Source organism: Camelus ferus, chromosome 3, assembly GCF_009834535.1.
Source record: "Camelus ferus isolate YT-003-E chromosome 3, BCGSAC_Cfer_1.0, whole genome shotgun sequence".
NCBI classification, from domain to species: domain Eukaryota; kingdom Metazoa; phylum Chordata; class Mammalia; order Artiodactyla; family Camelidae; genus Camelus; species Camelus ferus.
This window is the reverse complement of record NC_045698.1, coordinates 98709493-98727809: the sequence shown is the minus strand read 5'-3', so window position 1 is coordinate 98727809 and position 18317 is coordinate 98709493. Positions and strand designations below refer to the sequence as shown.

The 18317-nt window shown below is 42.2% G+C and overlaps 3 protein-coding genes across 4 annotated transcripts in view; all 3 read right to left on the bottom strand.

The window, feature by feature from the left end:
• Nucleotides 1-18317, bottom strand: part of LOC102508199 (protocadherin gamma-C4) — a 175705-nt gene that overhangs the window by 151634 nt on the left and 5754 nt on the right. Inside the window, exon 1 of one of the 2 annotated variants that reach the window (XM_032476959.1) lies at nucleotides 2140-4659. The exons of the other annotated variant lie outside the window; for it this stretch is intronic. Within the exon in view, the coding sequence (XP_032332850.1) occupies nucleotides 2140-4563 (2424 nt within the window). The 5' untranslated portion in view covers nucleotides 4564-4659. Of the gene's footprint in view, nucleotides 1-2139; nucleotides 4660-18317 lie in introns of those variants that run through there. 2 annotated transcript variants of the gene reach the window in all.
• LOC106729567 (protocadherin gamma-A1-like) lies at nucleotides 4671-17648 on the bottom strand. Its single transcript, XM_014558920.2, has 2 exons — nucleotides 14442-17648; nucleotides 4671-4748 (listed from the first exon to the last, which is right to left on the bottom strand). The coding sequence occupies exons 1-2, from the start codon at nucleotides 16869-16871 to the stop codon at nucleotides 4671-4673; spliced, it is 2508 nt and encodes an 835-aa protein (XP_014414406.2). The 5' UTR covers nucleotides 16872-17648.
• On the bottom strand, nucleotides 7272-9732 carry LOC116662741 (protocadherin gamma-A2-like). The gene has a single exon (XM_032476976.1). The coding sequence runs from the start codon at nucleotides 9411-9413 to the stop codon at nucleotides 7416-7418; it is 1998 nt and encodes a 665-aa protein (XP_032332867.1). The 5' UTR covers nucleotides 9414-9732; the 3' UTR covers nucleotides 7272-7415.

Below are 18317 nucleotides of genomic sequence, written 5' to 3'. Positions count from 1 at the left end.
TTTCTAGTTTTTTTTTATCATCTTATAGGTGTTGCCATTATTTTATATTCTTCTCTTTTCATTAAAGATTTTTTGTAAGTCATACAATTTTTTTTTTTTCAGTTTTGGGGGCAAAAGTATCTTCAGTGATTTCAATGTATAAACACTGGCATGACTAGCGCAGATGTAACCAATTAGATTAGATCTAATCTTTGCAAAAAAAGAGTTAGTCCAAGCCCTAGACTTATTTTAATGTATTGCTTATTATTTTAAAACATAGATAATCTTCCCACTAAGTATAAAGGAAACTTATATTTTGTTAGAGACACCAGTCTAGTATTTGGACACACACACATGCTTTTATAAAACTGAATCTTGTGTAAGCTATATTTACTTTTATGAAACCAGTGCTTTACTATATGAATGTATACACAATATTCCTTAGTGCCAATTCTGAGCTCCAGTCTGTTTATACCATTATTAGACAAAGTGAGTTTGAGTTGATCACTGGTAAATCCTGGAGAGGCATTGAGACTTCTTAGACACTTCATTTTGAAACTTACCTGTAATCCCTGAACTGATCTTGGGTAACTAAAACAAATACTTTTATTTCAAATGCACTACCAAATTAGACACCAACTCAACAATTTAGTCTATTATTTTGCAGTGCTAATCCATACTCATCTTATACTCCAGTCAAGACAGACTATTATGTTTTCCTACGACATCCTTCCCTTGTTGTCCCAACTTCATAACTTTATACTTTCTGTTCCTTTTACTAAAAACCCTCCTTCCTTTCTATTGTAATGATTTTTTGCCCATCATTTAAAAAAATCTTTTTAGCAAAAATGGGATGTCTGAGACTCCTTATTATCCGTATTCTATATCCATCTAGATGCCATTGTACTCTGTGCATTTTCACAATGTATAGATATGTAGCTACGTTTTATATGGAATCCTTAGAAAATTATCTTTGAATGTCTAAAGTTCCCCTGGCACTAGCCATTTAAAATTTTTTCTCATTACAAGGAAATTTATATTAATATTGTAAAGATTTTTCCTTAAAAATTATTCCAATGGTAACATGCTTTTTTTCTGTGATGCATTTGCATGTTTGAATGAGAATACACACTTCTCTGCTTTCAGTTATTTTGCTCAGGCCCTGTTGTCCCACATTTTTGAATGTACCTCTTCCTAATATATTGAGGGAGAGATGTGTTCCTCTGTTTGAGATCTAATGAAATATATTTTTGCTTAATTTTGGATGACTCTCTGTTGCATCTTTATGGGTGAATGTAATTTCATAAATTTCAAAATGGGCCAACAATTTCCAGCCCAAGAAAGTATTGTTGAAGTGGCTGGCCTGGAAATCTCTAACAGAGGCTGAGACATATCTCCTTACATTTCAAAATCCTTCTCAAAGAAGAAGAAATGCCACTCCAAGGCTCAGAACAGTTTAGGCAATTGAGCTTCCCATGTTCAGACAAAAGGCTGAAATCCATATGAATACACACACACACACACACACACACTTTAAGTATACATAATAGAGACTACATGCTAGATAAAAGAATTTGACCAACCTCTATGTTTTTTTACCCTATCATTTTTATGTCATCAGGTTGAAGAGAATTCAGTCTGGCTTATAAGGAGTTAAGAATCACATTATAAGAGCCTAAGATACCATATATGTATATCAGGATAGGCTAGGTAGGCTGAAGTGATAAACTTCATTACAGGAACTTAAAATGAAAAAGGCCTACGCATGGCAGGTATACAGATCAATGCTGGGTCAACCAAGACTCTTTTCTCATGGCAGTTATTCAAGGACCCAAGTAGAAGGCTCAGTCACAATTTCAAAGAGTCAGTCAGGGGTCTGACAATTCTCACAGTGGCAACTAGAGCTTCCTCCAGGAAGAGACTCATACATTTTCATTCACAATGTATAGGTCAGAACTATTTAATAGGCCCATCAGCCTTACCAGGCCAGGAGGTGCAGCCCCACCATAATTCCAGAAGATAAAAGGAACACGTACTTAAACAGAACTAATGACTACCACATTGCTTTTTTTTTTTTCAAATAAACGAGCATTAAAGCTTTATAATAACCACACTGGCATAATTGTTTTTCATGATATTCAAAGAAAGAAACAAACTCACCTGAAGTTGCTTCGGGTCTCCTTTCATTTCAAGTAAATCTTGAGATATCAAGAGAGGCTCGCTTTTCTCGCAGCTCTCCTGGCTGATGAGCGTGTCCGCATAGTTGGGCTGTGGGAAGATCACGTGACTCTTCCGCGAGTCCGCGGTGAGCGACACCTCGTGGGAATAGGTCTGCAGGAAAGCCCGCACCCCGTCCACGCCCACAAACTGAGAGGCGGGTACGCCCGCCAGTCCGCCTCCTGAAGCCTGCAGCACGCGCGACGTGTGCCAGCGCCTCAGCCTGAGCGCCAGCAGCACGATGACAAAGGCCAGGAAGACACAAGAGACCGAAGCCACCGCCACCACCAGGTACAGCGTGAGATCTGAAGCATCAGAGTCCCGCGGGACTTCCAGGCTGCCCAGGTCGGCCAGGACATCTGGGATGCTGTCAGCCACGGCCACCGTGAGCGTGACGGTGGCAGAGAGAGGGGGCTGCCCATGGTCCTGGACCGCCACCACCAGGCTCTGCTTGAGCGCATCTCTGTCCAGCAGGGCCCGCGCTGTGCGCACCTCACCCGTGTGCAGCCCCACCGCGAAGAGCCCTGGCTCGCTGGCCTTGAGTAGACGGTAGGACAGCCAGGCATTCTGGCCTGAATCTCTGTCCACCGCCACCACCTTGGTCACCAGGTAGCCAGGCTCTGCGGAACGGGGTGCCAGCTCCACACCCGTGGAACCGTCAGTAGGGAGAGCAGGGTACAGGATTTCAGGTGCATTGTCATTCTGGTCCATCACAAAGAGAGTCAGAGACACATTGCTGCTGAGTGGAGGGTTCCCACTGTCACTGGCTGTCACCAGTAGCTGCAGGTCTCTAACCTGCTCATAGTCAAAGGAATGCAAGGCATACAGGACTCCAGTGTCGGAGTTGATAGAGACATAGGTGGAGACAGGCACCCCCTGGATGGTATCCTCAGTCAGAGTGTAGGTGATTTGGGCATTCTCAATGCTGTCAGGGTCGTGGGCGGTCACAGAGAAGATAGAGGCTCCCCTCTGATTGTTTTCAGGAATGTAGGCAGAATAGGAGGCATGAGTGAAGGTAGGTGGATTGTCATTGATGTCTGCCACATGCAAGGTAATGTGAGTGTCCGTGGACAGTGGCGGACTTCCCCCATCTGTAGCTCTCAGAGTGATGTTATATTCAGACACCTGTTCACGGTCCAGGGGTCTTGCTGTCACTAAGCGGTAATACTGGTTTACTGATTTTTCTAAATGAAATGGCATATTTCCCAAAACAAAAATGGTGACTTGGCCATTTTGCTCAGAATCCCGGTCATGCACATTGATAAGGGCAATTTCCCATCCAGCGGTAGCCTCTTCTGGGACTGATCCTGTGAGAGAAGTGATTGTAACTTCTGGAGCATTGTCATTCACATCCAGAACTGTGACCAGAATCTTAGCTCTTGAAAGGAGACCTGGTCCATCTTGTGCTTCAATTTTAATTTCATAGGACATGGCATCCTCATAATCAAGACTTTTTAATATTGATAAATCTCCAGTCACTGAGTTGAGATCAAAAATTTGAGCGATTTTCCCAGGCATTTTATCTAGTATATAGGACACTTGAGCATTGAATCCCTCATCAGGGTCGGTGGCATTCACTGTGAGCAGCCGGGTGCCCACCGGCAAGTTCTCCTGAACACTTACTTGATACTCAGGCTGAGTAAATACTGGTGGATTGTCATTTGCATCCAGAACTACCACCTGAATGCACAAATTGCTAGAGTGGACAGGATCACCACCATCAGAAGCAATAAGGACAAGCTGGTGAACTTTCTTTTCCTCTCGGTCCAGAGCCTGCTCCAGCACTAGCTCTGGGTACTTGGCTCCATCAGAGACACTCTTCACAACCAGGGAAAAGTAGTCACTGGGGCTGAGCTGATAGTTCTGCAGAGAGTTCATGCCCACATCTGGGTCAAATGCAGTCTTAAGTGAAAATCGAGTTCCAGGAGCCGTTAGTTCAGGAATTTTTATTTCTAATTCCTCTGTTAGAAAATCAGGAGCATTGTCATTAATGTCTTCAATTTCTATTTCTATTTCAAAAATTTTCAGTTTGTCTTCAACCAGGATATTAAATTTTACTACACACCGCGCGCTCTGAGCGCAGAGCTCCTCCCGGTCTATCCTGCCCGCGGTGACCAAGCTGCCGCTTCGCGGATTCAGAGTAAAGAGCTGCGTCCTACCTCTGGAGACGATGCGGACTCCGCGCTCCACCAGCTCCCTGGGCTCCAGCCCCAGGTCCTTGGCGATGTTGCCCACGAAGGAGCCTTTGTCCAGCTCCTCTAGCACCGAGTAGCGGATCTGCCCGCATCCGGTCTTGCACAGCGTCCCCAGAAGCGCGCACAGCAGGGCCAGTCCTCTGCCGTTTCTGAATCTCGGATGACTGGTCATTTCCCTTTTGGTGAATTATTTTCTCTGAATTGGGTTCCAATTTTCCACGACGGACTCCAATCTTATTTTCTCAAGGCCCTAAGCCTTTCATGGGCCTAATTTATAGGTCACAGAGCTGGCGGACTAAGAGGGTGAGCTCTGGAGCAGCCCCGGATCTTCTGAATGTATTTTCCTGGTTCTTTGCTCTTTGGAAACAAGAAAATGGACTGGGTCTTAAGCGGCGTTTTCCTCCTTGAGTGGTGAACAGCGACGCTCAGAGGCCTAACCGTTTACTGCACCCTCTCAGACAAACCCAAGTCAGTACTTTTTAAGTTTACCCGCTCCTGAAATCCTTTTTATCAGAGGTAATGGGATCGGTGTTTATTTCACATAATTGAATCGCTATGTGTTAAACGATGTGACTTCAAGATATCTTCCTTGGGAAGCCATGCACTAACATTAACGCCACCAATATTGTTTCAAACATGCTAAAGTTGCTGTTTTGAAATATTCAAAGTTGAAGAACCGCACAGAAGTGTAAGTCATATTTATATGTAATGCCTCTTGAAGTCTGTCTTTGATAGCCTGACATCTTAGTTTCAATATTTTCTATTTAACCATTAAACAAACATGCAATTGAGTGTCTGACAATACCTGGGGATTTAAGGTGAATGATATGAACACAGCCACTTCCTTCACAGAATTATAAGGATATAAAAGCAAACAAGGTATTATAGTGCATTGAGATAACCACGATAATGGGAGAAGCCAAGGGAAATGAGAAGGCCTCCAACCTGGCCTTGGAGGTTAGCAAAGGCTTTCCCAAGAAACATGAGAGGAGTGGGTCAGGGATAAGGCCTGGCTGTGAGAGAGAAATCACAGAACTTCAGGTTACTGAAAGTAGTCCACTTGGCCTAAATCTAGACTGTGAAGATGTTTTTAAGGACCAAAACTGAAAGTAGTAGAGATAAATGTTTTATATTCCAGAAACCCTTTTCCTGTATTCATTTTCCTCTTCAAGCACAGAAATAGAAATATATGTCATTTCAATCATGATGCATTATATACCTATGCATAAGGCATTTATTCTTGTGAAGTTACTTACACACTAGAAGGAACTCTGTCTTCAGTTTCCCTCAACTTACCCTTTTTTATTTATTTACACATAAAGATTTATGATGTATTATTCTCAGTGAGTTCCAACTTCATCTCAAATAAAATTATGTAATAGTAATAACACAATGGAATACATTGTCTCAGATCAATTTCCCCCCAGACGCCCTTAAACAATAAAGAATCACAGCACTTTAAGTGATCATAATATCATTATAAACACAACTGAGTCAGTACATGATTATTTGCAAATCAAAAATTAAAAATGATCCCAGTTACATAGAATATTAGTGTATTCCTTGTTCTCTGTTATTAAATATATAACTAACACACTAAAACCCAACATGAGAAAAGGAATGGGGAAGGAAAACTGTAGTTATGAGGGGGACTGATGTTGGTTGAGAAACTGGAAATATATTTAACAGCTGCTGTGAGTAGGAAAATTTAAGAGAGATGTATAAGAAGGATCTTCATGGGCAATTATTTGATGTGGCTTCTGAATCCCTTAAGGATATGTATTATTTTTAAAGATAAAACGGCAACATGGTTTCCACGTATGAGAAAAGTAAAAAGTAACAGCACAGAGAAACATGTTTACTATTATACTACCCATTTATTATAGAGCAAATGAGAACTCAATCACTTCTTAAAGGAACACAGAGCTACTTTAGAGGTTAAAGAGATTTTTAACTAAAAAGACATTACATGACATACCTTCCTGAAACATGGTGAAGCATACGTATTTCTAAATTCGCATCTTTTAATAGGGAAGATCATACAAATTGAGAAAAATAAAGAATCTCACTGCCAAACTGAAAGAAAACTATTAAGAATGAGTTAGAAGAAAATAACCAACTAAAGTATTTCATTATTCATTAACAAATTTAAATATAAAACATAACAGCCTTAAATTTTAAAGAAGGAAGGCATTTGAGTAAACATAAAATTCAACCTTCATATTTCTAAGAAAAAAAGAACTGTTGATCCTGGTGGATGCAACGATTTGCTCAGGGATGAGAAAGAAAGCATGAGAACCAGATACCCCAGTTCCTAAGGTAGTGCTCTTTCCATAACCCATATATCAACTTTGCATACTAACTCCTCATTTATACTCATTACACAATGATTCTAGGCCCCCCTTCCTTGTTACAGGGTGTGAACACTTAGAACCACTGAGAGATAATTCATCGGAACTAATTTCCTAAAAATTGAATATATCCATAAAGAAATATGAGAAATAGAAGAGATCTGGTAAATTGTGGAGACAGCTAAATGATTAAGCAAATGTATTTATTTTAGAAAAACAGCTCACAGGTATATTGCGATGAGAATTTACCTGAGAAAGTGTTTCTTCTTTATCTTCAGGTAGAACTTGAGGGTCTGAAAGAAAATCCTTTTTCCCACAGCTCTCCTGGCTGATGAGCGTGTCCGCATAGTTGGGCTGCGGGAAGATCACGTGACTCTTTCGCGAGTCCGCGGTGAGCGACACCTCGTGAGAGTAGGTCTGCAGGAAAGCCCGCACCCCGTCCACGCCCACGAACTGAGAGGCGGGTACGCCTGCCAGTCTGCCTCCTGAAGCCTGAAGCAGACGCGATGTTTGCCAGCGCCTCAGCCTGAGAGCCAGCAGCACGATGACAAAGGCCAGGAAGATGCAGGAGACCGACGCCACCGCCACCACCAGGTACAACGTGACGTCCGAAGCCTCTGGGTGTGCGGGGACCTCGAGACTGCCCAGGTCGGCCAGGACATCTGGGATGCTGTCAGCCACGGCTACCGTGAGCGTGACAGTGGCAGAGAGAGGGGGCTGCCCATGGTCCTGCACCGCCACCACCAGGCTCTGCTTGAGCGCATCTCTGTCCAGCAGGGCCCGTGCTTGTGCGCACCTCGCCCGTGTGCAGCCCCACCGCGAAGAGCCCTGGCTCGCTGGCCTTGAGTAGGTGGTAGGAGAGCCAGGCATTCTGGCCTGAGTCTCTGTCCACTGCCACCACCTTGGTCACCAGATAGCCAGGCTCTGCAGAGCGGGGTGCCAGCTCCACGCCAGTGGAACCATCTGTAGGGAGGGCGGGGTACAGAATTTCTGGTGCATTGTCATTCTGGTCCAGCACGAACAGGCTCAGAGACACATTACTGCTCAGTGGTGGGTTCCCGCTGTCCCGTGCTGTCACATACAGCTGCAGTTCACGGAACTGCTCATAGTCAAAGGAACGCAGAGCATAGAGGACACCGGTGTCAGAGTTGATGGAGATGTAGGAGGAGAGAGGTGCCCCCTGAAGGGTGTCCTCAGCCAAGTTATAAGTTACATGGGCATTGTCATCGCTGTCTGGATCATAGGCCATCATGGAAAAGATGGAGGCGCCTCTGAGGTTGTTTTCAGGAATGTAGGCAGAATAGGATGTGTGGGGAAAGGTGGGCGGGTTATCGTTGATGTCTGCCACCTGCAGCAAAATGTGAGCATCTGTGGACAGAGATGGGTTCCCTCCATCTTTAGCAGTCACAGTGATGTTATAAGAGGAAAATTGTTCCCTGTCAAGGACTCTGGTTGTAACCAGTCGGTGGTAATTGTCCACTGACCTTTCTAACTTGAAAGGAAGGTTCTCTGGGAGTGAACATGTGATAAAAGCATTCTGCCCAGAGTCTCTGTCATGTACATTGAAAAGTGCAATTATGGTTCCTGGAGGAGAGTCTTCAGGAACTGAGCTGGTAGCAGAGGTCATGTAAAATTCTGGGGCATTGTCATTCACATCCAGAACTGTAACAATGACCTTCGTTCTGCTCAAAAGGCCTGGGCCATCCTGAGCTTCAATATCAATTTCATGGAATTTGGCATCCTCATAATCTAGACTTTTTGTGATTGTTATTTCTCCAGATGTTGATTTAAGCTCAAATATCTCTGAGGTTTCTTCAGGGTTTTTCTCCAGAAAATATGCCACTTGGGCGTTGTACCCCTCATCTGCATCAGTGGCGGTCACTTTGAGTATCTGGGTGCCTACAGGCATATTCTCTGGAACACTTACACGGTACTCTGGCTGTGTAAAGACAGGCGCATTGTCGTTTACATCCTGGACCACCACGCGGATGCGGGAGGTGCCAGATCTGATAGGGTCGCCCCCGTCCAAAGCCACAAGAATGAGGTGGTGTACGGCCTCTTCCTCACGGTCAAGGGAGCGTTCCAGCACCAGCTCCGGGTACTTGTTCCCATCCATTCCTCTTCGCACGTCCAGGGAGAAGTGGTCATTTGAATTAAGTTCGTACTTTTGGAGGGTGTTCTCTCCTACATCCGCATCGTGAGCGCTCTTAAGAGGGATGCGGAATCCTGGCGTAGTCGTTTCACTGATTTTTAGCTCCAGTTCCTCTACTCCAAAGCGAGGGGCATTATCGTTAATATCTGTTATTTCCACCTCTACTGAATAAATACTCAGTTTATCTTCCAGGAGTATGTTAAAGTTCACCAAACACCGAGCGCTCTGCGCACAGAGCTCCTCCCGGTCTATCCTCCCCGCGGTAACCAAGCTGCCGCTTCGCGGGTTCAGAGCAAAGAGCTGCGTCCTACCTCTGGAGACGATGCGGACTCCGCGCTCCGTCAAGTCCTGGGGATCCAAACCCAAGTCTTTAGCGATATTTCCCACGAAAGAGCCTTTTTCGAGCTCTTCTGGCACAGAATAGCGCATCTGCCCATCTCCAGCCTCCCACAGGGCCGCCAAAAGAAGGCACAGCAGGACAAGCCTTCCGCGGTTTGGCAACTTGAGCAGAGCCGCCATTTCTTCAGCTGCAATCTTTTCTCCCAGGCAACTTCCAGCACCCAGTGCAGGATTCCAATCTTTATTCTTCAGGGTCTGAGGTGACTAGCATTGACGAGACCCAGGTCACTGTGGAGAGAACTAATGGGCTGCTGGACTGAATTTCTTTGCCTCCCGGAAGCTTGCCGGCCAAATGCCCAGCCCTTTGTGTTTTGGGGGCCGTAATGTTTGGATTGGATGGCTCGCAGGCTTACTTCTTAGGTGGTCAACAGCGACGCTCAGAGGCCTAAATAATTTCTGCACGCTCTCAGGCAAACCCAAGTTATTTCTTGTTACCCGCTGTGACTTTCAAGCTGCTTTGAAGAATCTTACAGTTCTATGGTACCTTAGAAGCAACTCTTTCAAGCCAGGAGTCTTTTTCTCAGAATGAACAAGAATGGTGTAAATGAATGCAACTTTGATAGTAGTTGCTAGGAAAGTATTATTGAACGCTGGAGGCATTAATCAAGGCAGCCTCTACCCTTACTCCAAACGTCTTCAGTCTCTTATTTTATACTCAGAGACAATAAGGCCAATTTTAAAACATTAGCCATATTATCTTCTAATGTTACATATTTTGAATTTCAGTGCTTGATGGCTTAGCGTTAAACTTCACAACCTGTATATAAATTATTGAATTATCACTTAATTGGGTAACTATCATGTGCCTGACACTTTGCCTGACTGATGCTGGAGATAGAAATGGTGAGCCTGATGAACACAGTCCCTGTTCTCAGGAAGCTTACAGGATAGGAGAGGACACAGGAAAGTAAACAGAGTATTTCAACAGAGCATCATAACTGTTAGGGTTGTTGCAAACATGGGTAATGGGAGAATATATAGGAAGGTTATCCAGCCTAGAATTAGGGGTCAGGAAAGCCTTTTCCAGGACAAGATTGAAACTGGATCCTAAAGGGTATGTATGACTGGATCAAGAAAGAGGCTGGAGTAGTGTTCTAGAACCTCAGTACAAGTGCTTGGAGGTGAGAGGCAGCATGGAACATCTAGGAAACAGAAGGTGGTTTGTTCTTTGTTCTTCTTTTTCAAGATTGTTTTGGCTATTTGAGGTCCTTTGATACTATGAATTTTAGGATGGACTTTTTTCTATTTCTACAAAAAAAAAAGGCACTGGGATTTTGACAAGGATTGCACTGAGTTGGTAGATTGCTTTGGGTAGTTCTATGAGTTTTTGATAGATACTCTTTATCCGGTTAAGGTTTCCTTCAATTCCCAGTTTGCTAAAAGGTTTTAATCATGGGTTGAATGTTCTCAAGAGCTTTATTATGTTTCTGTTGAGATGAATATATGGCCTTTTATCTTTACTCTCTCAAAATGGAGTTTTACATTATTAGATTTTCTTATAATGAAATATCCTTGCATCCCTGTAATAAACTCTACTTAGTCATAAGCTATAAATGATAAATATTAAATATATAGTAGATAGGATTTGATAATATCTTTAGATTTTGAATCAACATTCTTGAGTGACATTGCACACTTCCAGTCTTATTTCAGTTTTTTTTTTAACCTTTTGGCTTCTTCCCCATTGAACTTTTTCTAACTTTAATCCACTCCTCTGAGAACAATGATGGAATATTTATTGGCAACAACTGGTATCAATGCACCCTGTTTTCTAGTAGAGCTTCTAGTCTGTTTTTTAAAAACCTTTCATCAACATTGTTTTGATGCTTTTGAGTCTCATCAAATAACTTCTTGGTAGCCTTTACTGCAGCTCTGTGAAGATTTCTGTTTCTTTTTCTTTGACATCTGGTTTTATTCTGTATATTATTTCCCACTCATGCTTCTTTACTCATATTAAGTTGTTTCAGTTTTTCCCAGTCTTACTTGCCACTTGCTTTTCCTTCTCTTTCCCCTTTTCCAGGTCTTTGTCTCCCCTCTACTCCTGCCCCTAGGTCTTTGTCTTTAATCAGAATTCTGGGTTTTCTTTTAGGATCTTTAAAATGAATTTTATGCCATCTGCCTAGCCTGTATTAGTCCCAGCACTGGACTGGACAGAATTTTCATTTTCTTCCACTGGTGTCAGCTTCCACTGTTTCACCATCAAATTCTTCCTTGTTTGCATTTCAATAATTTATATTCTTCATTACTTTTCCTATTATTTTGTTTAAGTTTATGCTGATATATATTTTTGCCTTGTTTCTTGAGTGGGAAGTTAAACTCACTTATTTTTAATCATTTGTTTTTTGAAATTATTACAGCTGTCTATAAATTTACCCTTAAATACTCTTTTAGCTCCATTCCACAATTTTCATAAATAATTTTAATTTTTGTAGTTTTTATTTCCATTATGATTTTTATTTTTAATTGATTAATTTTAATATATTTTTATTTCATTGTGATTTTTTAAGAGTTGTCGAAAAAGAAGAACTAAGAACTAAGAGTAATTTAGGGGTGTAGATTTAAATGTCTAAACCTTTTTGTTTCTTTTTATTATTTTTAAATGTTTCCTTTGTGATTTTTCCAGCTTTACTGAAGTATAATTGAAAAATGAAATTGTAAAATATTTGAAGTACACAACATGATGATTTGATGTGTACACATTGTGAAAGGATTCCTCCTACTGAGCTAATTAATATATCCATCACCTCACATATTTACCTTTGTGTGTGTGTGAGAGAGCATTAAAACTCTAAGCAAATTTCTTTTATACAACACAGTGTTATCAACCATAGTCTCTACATTATACATGAGGTCCTCAGGCTTTACTCTTATTCCTCTTACAGCTGAAAGTTTGTACCCTTTTACTAATCCCTATTTTCCCCGCTAGCCAGCTTTGTGATTTAAGTACATGTTATATGGCATGTATATTATTGGTACTTTGAAACTAGCTCTGCATTTTTTTGTGTGTGATGACTATGCAGTAAACTACTGTAGATTTCCCATATTTTCATATAAAATGGCTCTTCTATATATTTGTTGTGTATAGGATTCTATACAGATCTATCAGATCAAGCTTATAGATTCTGCTGTTCAAGTCTTCTGGGTACCTAGTAATCTTCTGCCTGTGGGGTGTGTTATTTCTTACAGAACTGTGTTAAAATGTCCTGGTATTATTTTCAAAGTATATTGTTTGGTGATAGAAGTTCATAATTTTTATAACTTTTTGGTTGTCTGTTCAATTACAACTATAATCAGTTCGTTAAAAAAAAATGACCATTAATGCTGTTGCCTTAAACACTACTTTGGTGTTATAGTAATATTGACACGACTGCTTTCTTGTGTGTGGGTTGTGTGTGTGTACATCTATCCATCTATAACTTTATTTTCAATTTTCCAGTATAATTGTGTTTTAAGCATGTATCTTGTCAGCAGAATAGACGGATTTTAAAAATCATCCAAGTTAGTAATCTCAGTGTTTAATAGGTAAAAAGTTCATTAATACATCCACAGAAGTAAAGTTTTAAATTATAAGAGCTGAGAAGATTTTAAATTATAACACCATGTTATTAAGAGTATACTCTTGCTACTAAACAGAAAATAAAAGTAAAAATAAAAACCCGAACTTAGACATACAGCAAGAATGAGGGAAATTTTTAAAAAGCCATCAGAGAAAACAGAGATTACCTAAAAAATAATGACAATTTGTTGACAGAAAATTCTCATTAGTAACAGTAAGTTCCAGAAATCCCCAGGTCCCAGGCCATAACTAGGACTTCTAATGGCACTTAATGGTATGCAAGAGTGGTATTTGGAATATCACAACTCAAGTCTGAGAGACTTAGTGTGCATTTTCTGAAGACAGTATGGTGTTCACCTCACTCCCTTGGTTTGTAGCTTGCAAAAAGTTATCATAGGAACAGGTAGGCAACATTTTTTGATTCCTCTCCCTCCTCCACCGCCTTTTTTCTTTTACCAGGTGAGGGGCCTTAATTGCTTATTTTGGATCCTAGGAGTAAGCCTGGCTCAGGTCCCTTGTTTAGCCTGCAGACCTTTGTCCCTATTACACTGCTGGAACAATCTTGTGACCTACAATGCCTTCATCTAAGTTCAAGACTAGAATTCCTACTTTAGCTTTAGCCTGGCTCACCACTTTGTCCCATCTTCAGTCCATTTAGATATTTATTTTTTATTTGTACCTTACTATGCTTCTGCTTTCTTCTTTTTATATTTTATATATCTCTTTAATTTACTGGAGGAGAGTAAGTATATCAAAGCAAGGATTCCCCTATGATGCATTTCTTACAAAGAGCTAACACACATTAAAACGTAATATGTACTTGATTTTGTTAGTCATCAACATTACAGGCACAATATACAAGTCAGGAGGCTTCAAACTTTTTCTCAAGTTGCATGGTAGATTTTCTGTCACTCATTTTATTACTTCATTTCATAAGTTACTTAAACATTTGACGTCTTCTTGAGCATGCATAAAATATATCAAAATAAATGACTAAACAAAGGGCTTAGATACTCAACAATGGCTTAAATCTGTAGATTACCTAGATTCCCATAATTTATATTAACACAACTTAAAATACTACCTTACACAGTCTTTACCTCTTCAAATGCCCCAAATAAAACAGCACTCCAACAGATGACATCTACATTAAAGTTAGGAACTAATTAGGCGATCTTTATAACTTATTTGAGAACAGTATTAGTCACATAAATACTGGTGGACTTTTTCTAGTCAAACTCAATCCTTGCCAGATAAGAGAATGGTAAACCCAGAAAAATAAAATTATTTGGCCAGTGGTAAGCAAGAAAATGTTAAAAGCCAAATCTCCTTGTTTCTGATGTGGTGCTTTTCCCACAACTCTTCATGCCACATTACACCTACATTATGATTAATTACAATCTCCTTTTCAATGAAAGAACAACTATTAATATACTTGGATATAAACACTTGATAGTGATTTCCCAAGATTTGTAAATCGACGTCTACAAAGACATACGGGATGTAGAGAACTATTAGCAGTAAAGAGTGAAAGCAAGTAAGTAAACGCAGAAATTATTTTTATCTAGATAAACTTACTACAAAAAGTTTACCTGAGAAAATGTTTCCTTTTTGTCTTCAAGTAAACATTGGGGTGCTGATAGAAAATCCTTTTTCTCACAGCTCTCCTGGCTGATGAGCGTGTCCGCGTAGTTGGGCTGCGGGAAGATCACGTGACTCTTCCGCGAGTCCGCGGTGAGCGACACCTCGTGGGAATAGGTCTGCAGAAAAGCCCGCACCCCGTCCACGCCCACGAACTGAGAGGCGGGCAAGCCGGCCAGTACACCTGCAGTCTGTATGCGGGATCTGTGCCAGCGCCGCAATCTGAGCGCCAGCAGCACGATGACAAAGGCGAGAAAGATGCAGGAGACCGCGGCGACCGCCACCACCAGGTACAGCGTGAGACTTGAGTTGTCAGGGTCGGTGGAGGGCTTGATGCTGCCCAGGTCGGCCAGGACGTCTGGGATGCTGTCAGCTACAGCTACTGTGAGCGTGACAGTGGCAGAGAGAGGGGGCTGCCCATGGTCCTGCACCGCCACCACCAGGCTCTGCTTGAGCGCATCTCTGTCCAGCAGGGCCCGCGCTGTGCGCACCTCGCCCGTGTGCAGCCCCACCGCGAAGAGCCCTGGCTCGCTGGCCTTGAGCAGGCGGTAGGACAGCCAGGCGTTCTGGCCTGAGTCTCTGTCCACTGCTACCACCTTGGTCACCAGGTAGCCGGGCTCTGCGGAGCGGGGAGCCAGCTCCACGCCCGTGGAACCGTCCGTAGGCAGGGCGGGATACAGAATTTCAGGGGCATTGTCATTCTGGTCCAGCACGAATATGCCCAGTGACACGTTGCTGCTGAGTGGCGGGTCCCCGCTGTCACGCGCCATCACTTTCAGTTTCAGGTCCCGGAACCGCTCATAGTCGAAGGATCGCAATGCATAAAGGACGCCGGTGTCTGAGTTGATGGAGACATAGGAGGATAGAGGCACCCCCTGGATGGTGTCCTCCGCCAAGGAATAAGTGATTATTGCATTCTCATTGCTGTCAGCATCATGGGCTGTCACAGAGAAGATGGAAGCACCTCTGGGGTTGTTTTCTGGAATGTAGGTGGAGTAGGAGTCCTGGAGGAAGACAGGGGCATTGTCGTTGATATCTGTCACTTCCAGTGAAATGTGTGTTTCAGTAGATAAAGTCGGGATTCCCTGATCTGTTGCTGTTACTGTGATGTTGTACCTGGAGGTAAGTTCTCTATCCATTGTTCTTTCTGTCACTAAACGATAATAACTATCATCTAACTTTTCTAGTTTAAAGGGTAGATTTTCAGGAATGGAACAGGTAGTGTGACCATTGTCTCCGGAGTCCTGATCATGCACACTGATAAGAGCAATTATGGCCCCAGGAGGAAAGTTTTCTGGGAGTGCAGTGGTAACAGAGGTGATGGTCACCTCTGGAGCATTATCATTTATGTCCAGAACTTTGATCAGCACCTTAGTTCTGGCCATGAGGCCTGCACCATCCTGAGCTTGAATTTCCATTGGATAAATCATGTATTCTTCGAAATCCAGAGGTGTTTTATTTGATATTTCTCCTGTGTAAGAATCCAAGTGAAATATTTGCGCCACTTTGTGGTCTATGTTGTGAAATGAATATGTTACTTCCCCATTGGCTCCTTCATCTGGGTCGGTAGCTTTTACTGTGACCAGCGGAGTGCCCAGCGACACATTCTCAGGGACACTTGTGTGGTACTGTGCTTGAGTGAACGCTGGAGGGTTGTCATTTGCATCCACTACTTGAACTCGAATTCGGAGGGTTCCTGAACGGACTGGGTTGCCCCCATCGAAAGCAGTGAGAAGGAGGTGGTGGACAGCTTCTTTTTCTCTATCTAGGGGACTCTGCAGCACCATCTCTGGCTGCTGGGACCCATCAGGTCCTTGTTGTACATAAAGGGAGAAATGAGGGTTGGAGCTGAGCTCGTAGCTCTGGAGTGAATTCATATCCACATCAAGGTCTTGCCCAAAAGGCAGAGGGATCCTGGTACCTGGAGTGGTTATTTCATTCATTTTAAATTCCACTTCCTCTAACTGAAATTGGGGAGTGTTGTCATTAATATCAATTATTTCCACTTCAACAGGGAAAAGCTTCATTTTATCCTCTACCAAGATGTTAAAACTCACCAGACACCGTGCGCTCTGCGCGCAGAGCTCCTCTCGGTCTATCCTGCCCACAGTGACCAAGCTGCCGCTTTGCGGATTCAGAGCAAAGAGCTGCGTCCTACCTCTGGAGATGATGCGGGCTCCCCGCTCCGCCAGCTCCCGGGGCTCCAGCTCCAGGTCTTTGGAGATGTTGCCCACGAAGAAACCTTTTTCTGTCTCTTCTGGCACCGAGTAGCAGACCTTTCCAGCATAGGCTTCCAGAAACAGCCCCCGAAAAAGGAACAGCAGAATCAGCCTGCTGCAGCCGAGCAGCTTCACTCGAATCGCCATTGCTCTTTGCTTCATAGTTTTCTTCCAGGCCAGCGCAAAGGGTACTGTTTCTCTGCTCTTCTAAACCTAAATTGACCTAATTTTCAGGACAATTCAGAGCAGAAAGTGGTCCAGAAGTAGAATCTGGGCAGCCTAAGGGAGGCTGTTTTCAATCTGGCGGTGATGGAGGTTCTAAGTTTTTCCGCCTCGCGGGGTGGGTGCGCGCTGCCTTTCTCTTCCAGACTGGTGAACAGCGACACCCAGAGTCCTAACCTTTTACTGCACTCCTAGATAATACTTGAACTTTCCTTTCTCATTAACAGGGTCTTAATTTATTATCAAGGAAATAGTTAAGCATTACACAATGTAACTACGAAAAAGAAAAATTAGTACGTTCAATTAATTAATTATATCTACATATTGCTAAATTGCAACACACAGTAGAATCCCAATATTCCCAAACTATCTGCTTTCCCTGTTTGCTTTTCAGGAAACATCACAAAGGGGACAAAATCATCTCTCCCTTCCTCTGTAATGTATCTTGACCACTTGATAATTGCCCAGGCCATATAGATGAGCAACTGCCCTCTGACAGGATGATGAAAAAAACTGAAGGGAAAAATAAACTTTTAGAGTCCAAGGAAGATTTTTTAAAAATTGGACTGTCCCATTTCCTATCCACAGTGCTTCGAATATTTATCAGAAACCTTGGAATTCTGAAAGACATGTTTTACCCCATCCTTTTACTGAAGTATCTCTGTAATATGGAGCTTAAAATGTCTTTAATATGGACTTTTAAAAGACCTTTAATTCAGCTGAAAGTAATATATTTTGCATAAAATAACACTGAGCTCTTGGAATTTCCTTAGGAAAATGTGACATGAATATCTAATTTAGATTTTATATTTAAGAGACACAAGAGGTGGTGATATTATTTTTCAAAACTGACAAGAAAAAGGCCACATCTTTATTTTTAGCCAGCCTATATTAGGATAATATACTGTATTCTCCTACATTCACACTTAATATTTTCTCCAAGATAAATTGGTTTTCTAAAGTAGGAAGATTTTGAGGAGGGGAGGGTATAGCTTAGTGATAAAGTGCATGCTTAGCATGCACAGGGTCCTGGGTTCAATCCCCAGCACCTCCATTAAATACACACACACACACACACACACACACACACATATAAATGAACACAATTACCTCCCCCCAAAAGATATTTTAAAAGTTTAAAAAAATCAAGATGTAAAAACTAGATTGCTTTCCTTCTTTTACGCATTGCAAAATTAGTAAACAGTTACTAACATGTCTCAGCCTAGTGTGATTTATTTATCTTAACCCAAAAGTTAGGGAAGAATGATCTTTGCATTCCAGAGGCTGACATTTTTCAGGAACAAACTGAACGAGATATTGGCAGCCAACCCATGGGCACGTGAGTGAGAAGGGTCTGGAAAATGATGAAAGAAAGAAAGGAAACAA

What these genes read in the sequence shown, in the direction of transcription:
- LOC106729567 (XM_014558920.2), bottom strand. Translation starts at nt 16,871, where the DNA reads ATGAAGCAAAGAGCAATGGCGATTCGAGTGAAGCTGCTCGGCTGCAGC. An exon ending in AAAAGGAAACATTTTCTCAG is followed by an intron (nt 4,749 to 14,441) that starts GTAAACTTTTTG and finishes TTGTTTCCAAAG; the next exon opens with AGCAAAGAACCAGGAAAATA.
- LOC116662741 (XM_032476976.1), bottom strand. Translation starts at nt 9,413, where the DNA reads ATGGCGGCTCTGCTCAAGTTGCCAAACCGCGGAAGGCTTGTCCTGCTG.